This window comes from Pestalotiopsis fici, assembly GCF_000516985.1.
Source record: "Pestalotiopsis fici W106-1 unplaced genomic scaffold PFICI_Scf_5, whole genome shotgun sequence".
NCBI classification, from domain to species: Eukaryota; Fungi; Ascomycota; class Sordariomycetes; order Amphisphaeriales; family Sporocadaceae; genus Pestalotiopsis; species Pestalotiopsis fici.
Window position 1 is genome coordinate 2,266,657 of NW_006917095.1, and position 9,198 is coordinate 2,275,854.

Sequence of the window (9,198 nt, forward strand, 5' to 3'; positions counted from 1 at the left end):
CTAAACGCTCCCACGCTTCATGTTGACCGATCTGCGGCGTGAGAGGTGATCCATGTCGACATCGTCGTACGTGCTGCCCTCTCCGTCGCTCAGGGGCACGCTGGCCCGCTTGCCGTCTTGGTCATACTCGGATCGCTCCGTAGAAGGCAAAATCTTGCCGTCCGAGCCACGACTGGCCATGGCCTCGGACTCGGCACGGGCATTGTTCACCATGGTTGGGAGTTGGCGGCGGCGGGCGTTGATGAACCAGTTGGAAATTTGGTCTGTGAATTGACGTGTTAATCAGCGTGTTCTCTTGGTGGGGAGTTTAAAATCACGTCTTCCACATACTCATCTGTAGGCCAGTCTGCCTCATGAGGTCCTGCTTCTCGTCCTCGGTCGGATACGGGTGGTGTAGGTGAGCCACGAACCAAGCACGAAGCTTGTCTGTCGTCTCCTTTGGTAGGTTGCCCCGGCGCTTGCGCTGCTTGTTATCTCCTCCAAGCCCCATGCCAAGCTCCCCAATTCGCATATAAGTCTCCTGGAAGGGGTGTCCATAAGCTCCCGGTGCAAAGGGTGTACGGTCCATTGGGTGTATCGAGCCCAGAGACAGAGATTGCACCCGGGTTGGGTGGTGGTAGGCGTAATCGTAGCTGGGTGCTCGGTATACTGGAGCTGGCACCTCCATGGGTGGAACGGCCATGTGAGGGTGTGGCGGCATTCCTTGTCTTACTGGCTCTTGAACGTATTCGTCACGGGACATACTCCTCATCCTGTTCACGGCTGCGTTCCGCTCAAAGTCCATTGGGGGCAGGCTCGGTAAGCTCAACCGGGGTTCCATCCGCTCACGCATCTCCATGGGTCTCGGTGATGGCACAGAGGACAGTGCCGCAGTCTTCATGTATGGGCTCGACCTCCGTGATGATGGCCACATGTCAGGAGCAGGTCGGGACACTAATGGCGGAGACTGGTGCCGAGAAGCAACTTGTGACGGGCTGGCGTATAGGCGAGGTACTTGGCTCGGTCTTTCTCCGTCCCTCTCATCATCGAAAGAAAGCCTCCTCCTCTTACTCTGCACAGCTGTGTGAATGTACTCTGGGGGAGTTAGTGCTCCAGTCAGTCCAGAAGTTGGCGAAGTGACAGAGGGAGTCCTTGCAGAACCACCCTGCTCTATTCTTTCGCTCAGTTCGGGAAAGGCCTAGCTAGATATTAGCCTCCATGTAGCTTGTATGATGAAAATAGTGTTTCAACCAACCTGACGAATAGAAGGCAGAGCAATCTTCTCGGGCTCATGGCGCGGCCGAGAGAAATCAGTAGAACGGGCTTCTTGCCAGGAGAACTCGCGGTGAAAACCGGTGTGGTGGTGAGGAATAGGCATGGTGAGTGTAGACATTTTGCGTGATCCTGTGGTGCTGGTAGTCTGTTCTATTTGTGCAGCTAGTGCGGACCTATATTCCATAACAAGTATGGAAGAAACTAAAAGTGTCCTCTGGAGGAAAACAAGAGAAGAACAAGTCAGCTCGCTAAGTAGACATGGCCCCTCCATCTAAGTGATACTCACCTCAGCTGGAACGAGAGGGTCCGGCGGCAACAAGGTGTACTAAAGAAATCTATTTTGGAATAATATGTTCGTAGGCCAACATGGACTGTTCGCAGCAAAGATACCAGAGGGTGTTGGGTATGGCTCCTTTGTCCGTCCCTTGCTTGCTCTTTGAATAGTTTTTTTTGATTCCAAGAATGCTCTTGGGTATCGTTGGGGGGTGTTTGCCTGAGCACGGTCTTTCCGGTCTGGGAGTGTCGTCTATATAGGGCTTTGGGGGGAACAAGAAGAAGAGTGGTTTTTTTGTTTTCTTTCTGGAGAGCTGATAAATGGTCGTTTACTCTCGAGGCAATATCGCCAAAAGGTAAGATAGGTAGTGATGGACAAGGTATTTTGTTCGAGGTCAGACGATCCGGGCTAGGATGTGGTTCCGGCTTTCTTTTGTACCAAATCGTGCTGTGACCTTCTCGACCATGGGACTAGACGATGGTGGATCAACAGATACACGCACGGATAGTCTCCTAATGAGGCAATGACAGAGAACTTGGAAACGGCGGAAACATGCAACGCTCGAGGTCGAATTTGAAATATTCGGTATCCGGAAACAGGTGACACAAGCAAAGCCTCAGACGACAAAACGGCCGTGTAAGTGGTCAGGGACGAAGAAGTCTGGACGAATGAATAGTGAACCAGAGGGAACTGGAAACGAAAGAAGCACTTTTGAGCAAGGAGTCTAAATGCTTTTGAGTGATGAGGTTTTTGGAAGGAGAACCTTGGTTCAGCTATGGAGTAAGGGTTGTTTTTTTCTTACTCTTGGGAAACAGATGTAGAAGCTAAACCCCAAAGAGCCCTGAGCAGCGAAAGTAAAGGGAAAAAAAAGAAGTAGAAAGGCAAGGAAGTAAAGTGTAACGAAATGCAACAGTATCGGAAGTATAGATGAAGAGGAAGAAAAGGCAGAAGGATACTTTGGAAAGGTACAAGTTCCCGCACCTCCACAGGCAGGCAGGTCTACTACTCTCTTTTCTCTCTTTCTCTTTACCTTAGCTACCTTGTCTGGGAGGCTGTGGCGTCGTCTTTAGTGGGCTCAAGCAGCGGACTGATGAGACTGCCAGGCCCTGTGGTGGCACTGGGGGAGACTTGCGAGCAGGGACATGGATTGTGGATCTAGAGAGCCAGGCCCGGCGCGAAGGACGACGAGGTTGATGAAGAGGAGCAGGTAGAGAAAAGAGAGTGACACGAATACTAGGTAGAGTGACCAACCAGCAAGCAGGCACAAAGAGAGAGGAAAAAAGAGAGACACTACGGTACGTACCGGAACTCTGGGTAGCATGCATATTACTGCTACTGCTACTAGAGATACATGGCGCCATGTACATTGGTATCGTCGAGCGTAGTAGTAGCAGAGTGTAAAAAAAAAAAAAAAAGTCGAATCGACTAGGGACTAGGGGATGGGTTGCGGACCCCGGACGCAGGACGGTTCTCGCTATGATCCACCTTTAGAGGTCCAGATGAAATTGCCCGATGGAACGGCGAACGCAACTGGGGTCTCCCCTGGGCCGCTAAAGCACAACGCCCACGTCCCATTGCCTATGGAGATGTTTCTGCAGGGCACCTTGACAAAGGCCGGGTCGTCGCCTGCGTTGCACGCCGTCTTCTGGGGCTGCGTATCCTGTACTGTAACTATGTCATGGTATAGGCTGGTAAGCACAATGGCACACACGCACGCTGGGGAGTATTATCCACTGCTGCTGGCATACCATAGACATACAGGGTGGTAGCAATAGTATGGTGATGATGTCGTCGTCTTCTACTATGCCATAGCATGTATAGTGTATAATAACTTTACGAATGCATCTGAGACTGGAATTACTTGTTCAACTCGTTAAAACTAATGGAAATTTGTTTTAATGTTTGCTGCTTAAATTTCATGTATCAGGACCACGTTTTATCGAAAGCCGCTGTATGCAAGTTGTTATTGCTTTTGGGCACGAGGTTCTGTCCCGTCCGGTTCGTTGCCTTTCTCTAATGTGCCCCATTCCCCCCCATGGCGTGAATTCGATGTCGATCCCGCGCGTCGTAAAAAGTGTGCTGCTGACTGACTTACTTTTCATTAATAAACATCTGGCTCCCCCAGACAGACGGACGGCCTGGGCAGGTACGTAGTGAGTAGTAGTAGTAGCCTTTCATCGGCCTCCCTTGCTTTCGGCACAGGATACTATGTACCCATAGGAAGGAATTTGGGGGGTGGGAGAGAGACAGAGAAGGGGGGGCTGGCTCCGCAGCCATGATGATCATCACCGTGCTGTAACAGCAGATGCAAGCTCCCGACCCAAGAGAAGCTTCCCGCGCATGGCTTTTTTTTTTGTCGTTCCCTCGTCGGGAGTACGTAGTTTTCTTTTGACGGTCTTCTCATTTAGACACACTGGTTCAATAATATGACGCAGGAGTGTGGCGGATAAGGTCTTAAATTAGGGAACCGTTCATCTGGGTCGGATAACTTGTTGTTACTGTAGGAAATGCAGAGAGAGCAATAATGGGTTAATTTGGCCGACTATACTTGTAGCACGAAAAGCACTTCAGAACATGAGTCGACGGTACGGGTCTCAGCGAAACAGCTTGGGTTGAATCAATGGGCGATGACCCAAATGCAAGCTAAACTGTCTGTATGTTGGACGCCCCGGGCTACTGGTAACGACCTGTTGCACAAGGTTTTCATAGCTTCTGTGCCGCTGCGGCCAAGCCATGTGCTTTTTCTCTCCTTCGCGCGCTCCAGGGCTCTCTGTTGTTGAGGTCGTATCGCTTGGACAGTTTCGATATCAAAGGAAGACAATCAAATCGGAACCAATCGAGGTGTCAGTATCATGTGGTTTATACTTGAAGCCAGACCCGTTTGAGTAGGCGGGACAAGAGCCATAGCAGGAGGGGAGTATATTTTTGCCTACAAGCAAAAGAATTCATACTCTTTTCAGAGCTCCTCCCCTCCAAGACAACCGGCGACAGCGACGGCGACGGCGAACACGACAGGCCCAATGTAGGTTAGGATATAATGATGATTCACTGCGAGATTTGAAGGGCTGCATATTCCGTGCCCTTCTTGCCTGCAGCATTCATTCTAGTGCTTCTTCTGGATGGATGCCTTTTGGGGGGGAACATTGTCAGCGGGCTGGGAGGAGGGCGAACCTACTTCTTCACCCCTCCAGCGACAGACGCTAAAGCGGTTATGGCATCCGCCACTTTGCGAACCGAAACTCTATTTTGATAATGGAGTTTGTGACTATTTGTAGTGTAGCACCGCACCGAAAGAGTCTGCAGCAATTGGAACAGATTCATTGGTAGATGGCTATTCGTACAGTGGGTAGACAAGTAGGTATACCATTTGTCTGCGGCAATACTTGCTTTCACTGTATCCCCCATCATATGAAAATCATTCTGTAGAGAAGAGAAGGAGGGATACCCACTATTTCCCACACGGAAAACACACACACACACACACCACGGATTTATTGTCCATCCACACCATTACTAGTGGTGGTTGCACCCCTATCAACGGATCGATCGTCTTGTCCGCCAGCCAGCGGGAGCTTGACAGCAAGGTCGTCAAGCCAACGAACCGATAGTCAGAACGAACATACACCTACACAGGAAATGACGAACGGATACAGTGAGCAAAGTAGGTAACCAAACCGGTAGCACAAGACATCGGAATCGCCAGAGCGGCCTGCACTCTCTGCTAGTCCAAACTATGATGGACCGGCCTTCTTTTTATTCTGTTCTTACTGTTACCCAAGTAAGCCGTTGGGGTTTTTTTTTTATTTTTATTTTATTTTTAAATGCCATGTAATCGGTAATGCTGGCCCATGACTTCATCTGTTTATGTTTCACTCTCGGCCTGTGACAAAAAAAAAAAAAAAAAGGCATCCGGTATCCAACCACCGGCTTTTTCTTTCCCTACTGCTGACGCCTGTGCGCAAATCTCGTGCCTGAAGCAAGCTGTCGGAGAGTCAGAACTTTCGAAACTGTCAAGGCCAACAAGAAGCCGAGCGGACAGACCACTGTCACAAGCTGACACCTTGTGTTGAGTGACCCTCACAGCATAGATCGTCGTTGACCTGAAGTCTGTCATATGAGAAGCCATAGCCACCGTCCAATCACACCACCTATCCCTTTGCACAGACAATAATCTGTGGTTGCATGGCAGAGACAGCTTCTGACCTCGGAGCGAATGATAGGCGGCCGGTGGACTTTCTTGGTTCTTTTCAACGTTCAGGGTAGGTAGCTTAGTAGGTACATTCCGAGCACATACACATCCGGTAGCAATGGTAATGCAGTCAATAGAAAACCGCCTAATACAGTAGCTTTGGTGGCTGTTCACCGGTAACGGTGTGTTTCTGCCCCATGACTAATATACTAGTACTATACGTAAATCGCAGTCGTCATTTCACCGAATACTGGCTGAGCTGTATATGGATTTTCCCTTCTCCACAGTCTTTCAACAATAAGGAACCTGGAGCGCCGGTCGAGGTGTCAGAAGGTAGATGCCCAAAAAAAGACAATCTCGTCAATCCATTGATAGGTTGTTTCTACCTACATCTACTACCGCTGCTTGACTTTGCTTACTCGACTAGTAGTGCGCTCGAGTCATGGTGGATGGGCTCGGGTAGGCCAATTATAGGAAGAGGGGTGCTACCGAGGACTCCTTTAGGACATTGCTGTGGTTGCGGAACGAGCTACCTAGCCGCCCATTACCTTATGCTCGGGTCGCTCTAGCTGAGCATCTAGTTTGTTAGTTAGGTTTCGCCATCGTGGAGGCGCTCCAGCCGTTGCTCTTGCTAACGATCCGGAATTCTTCTTTGGTTGACCTTTGTATTCTATTCGGGCATTGGCTGCCCATTCCATCCCTCCCCTCCTTCCCACTCTCACACTAGAGAGGCTAGACAAACGCAAGCGGCACACGATGATCCGCATCTAACGTTCAGAGCTATTAAGCAATCACTTTCGGCAGGAATCCTCTAGTCACAAGAAGGTTCGTCCTGTTTCGAACCGTTTGGCGCGGCTGGGTGATCAAGAGCAAGCAATAGGCAAGTAAGTAATCAAGATGGACAAGTCAATACGGAGTTCCATTCTCTCTTCTCCTTTGGACAAAATGCAAACCATGAAATCTAGTTAGTCTACACTACCTAGGCAGATAGAAAAAAAAGAGAGAGAGGATGAACCACATCTACAAAGAGTAAGTACAAACAAACTTGCACGTCCCCAACCACATAGGTCGGTCATTGGACAGATACGATTGGCGGCTCAAGAAAACATGTCATGTTTCGAAGAGAAGGGGCGTGGGTCATCACGATGGTGTTCCGTGGCCGGTCGTCTGTTCTTTTTAGTGGTCAGTCTCCTGCTCAACCAGCTCTGGGTGCCTCCTGTGTGATGCAGACTACCTTGACTACGTGCGGCAGGTAGAAAGTCTAGCCCAGCAATGAGCCACCGCAACAGCCTTGACCCCCCAATAGCCATACTATGTATCCATAAACACCCCCCGGGCAATGCGGCTCCAAAAAGAGAGTCCTGACACATCGATGCGGGCAGGCGAACAGACAATGTGAGATTGAGGATCTTGAGATCTTCGCCCATCCGAGATGCATTAGCAGATCCGTGCCCGTGCCGGAACTTGCAATTTCTGGTACGTCAAAACCAAGAAACGCCAAAAATGAGATCCCATTCTTTGACAGATTGCGATTGGTTCCTTAAACCACCTGTCAATTCTTTGCCCAGCCTTGACCCTTCCGACACATACTAGCACTGACTAACATGCGACAACATGAAAGAAGATAACCCCATGTCCGGGTCTGGGTCTGGATCTAGGTCAGGTCAGGTCAGGTCAGGTCACGTCACGTTCGGTTTGATCTGGTGTTCTGGCATTGCAAATTGCCGGCATCCTTCTTCTTCTTTACTATTACAAGCGCAATACATCACACTACGTACCACCTAGTAAAGAGAGAGAGAGAGAGGTTGTCTGAGCCATTTTATTCCCCCCCTTCCTCTCCCCTCCCCAGGCACGGGAGCGGGCCAAGGGAGCTAATAAGGCTTAAGCAGCGAGCCAATGCCCCATTGTGCCCAGTGCAGAGCTTGCGAGATGCGATGATGCCGCAAGTGCCATCAAGTGCCATCTTTACCTATTAATTATACCCGTAGTTCGCCCTCATTGTAGAATAAATCATCAGTCCTGAGGCAATCGGCTTTTGCTAATTCTGATCTCCTGCCAGGCGGCACTGACTACCCAAACAAGTCAGGCGCTCCAGAATCTGCAATTCCTCTAAGAAAGCATCGTCCATTTGAAGACATGGACAGTTGGGGCAGAATGCTGGTCGATCATTTTCCCCAAGCCGCTCGTTCTTGTTTGGCACTACCGTGTAGAATGAAGAGTCTGTCTTTTTTTGACAAATGAGGTCACATCGCGTTTGTCTTAGGCCATTTCATTTTGCCCATTTCGCTGCTGCTGGGCACACTGACGACGCATGCGGTGGATGAAAGCCTCAAAAAATGTGCCTGTCACATTGGAAGGACCTTGAGATTCCGCCGGGCCCTGTGTGATCGTCCCAGGGAGGTGCAAATCGCGCTCTTCTGTCAGGACAGGGTGGGATGGATGGGATGAGGGTTGGGACATGGGTGTTAATACTATATGTAGAGTGACCAGGTACCTAAAAAGCGGTACTACTATGTAGGTAGGTCAAAGTCGTTGCGCGGGATACTATTATGAAATAGTGCCCTGGCCCAGCAACGCGAATACGGACGGAAACTTTTAGACTTTTCCTCTTGCTTGATAAGTTGGTTGATCTTAATCCCCCAACGGTTTAAGGCGAAAAGAGCTGCATGAAAAACTCTACTGCCCAGCTATCTACGTATACAAGCGGAACCCGAATCATCATTTTCGTCACGACGCTCGCGAACCTCGAGTGGAGGAGAAAGAGAGGAAAATGGGTCTCACACAAGAAAAAAACATCCACAATTCAACCCGTCTGCCACTTAACTATGACCCAATCGCCGCAGCTGGCGGGCGGTCCAGACCTTTGCGATCTGATAGCATTTCCCATACGAGTATAGCAGCCTGCCAAAATCGTGATGTGCAGATTTCCCAGTTGGTGCGGGTCGAAGCGACCATTTCCGGTTGGCGGAAATCCTTTGCCAATGCAGAATCGTAGGGGTTCCCCGATCCTATTCTCCGAATAAGCCATCCTTGGTAATCTGATGGATGCCCAGCAAAGTGGCTTGCCGGAGCTCCTTCCTTTGAGCAAGGAGCAGCAGCAGCAGCAGAAAAGAAAGAAGTTTGAAAAAGAAGGGGTTTAAAAAAAAAAGAAGAAGGAAAAGCCACAAATGTATCTTCGTACCCAACTAAACTGCGCCTCTACCTTTTTTCTTTTCTACCTAGGTACGCGCGGTAATCATTTGTTTTGTTTGATACATCACAATCACATTCTGTTCAATACTACTACAAACTACGCAGCGACATGCAATGACCCAACATCACCTCGTCCCGCCCACACGGCTCTCGGTCGCTTTCTCTTGCTCCGGGCGAGTTTTGTGATCCAACATTGATGTTTCTGGTTTATGAATACGGATCATTATCTTAATATCTGAATAGGGCCCAGAATGGGTCTTGTCCAACCATGAAGCCTCCTGGGAGTGTT

General features: G+C 49.6%; 1 protein-coding gene across 1 annotated transcript; it reads right to left on the reverse strand.

Moving 5' to 3' along the window:
* PFICI_08004 (uncharacterized protein) lies at positions 1–1,372 on the reverse strand (the record flags this gene model as incomplete). Its single annotated transcript, XM_007836585.1, has 3 exons — positions 1–263; positions 331–1,177; positions 1,235–1,372. 3 exons carry the CDS (start codon positions 1,370–1,372, stop codon positions 1–3), a joined length of 1,248 nt encoding a protein of 415 aa, XP_007834776.1.
* Between the last annotated feature and the right edge of the window lie 7,826 nt (positions 1,373–9,198).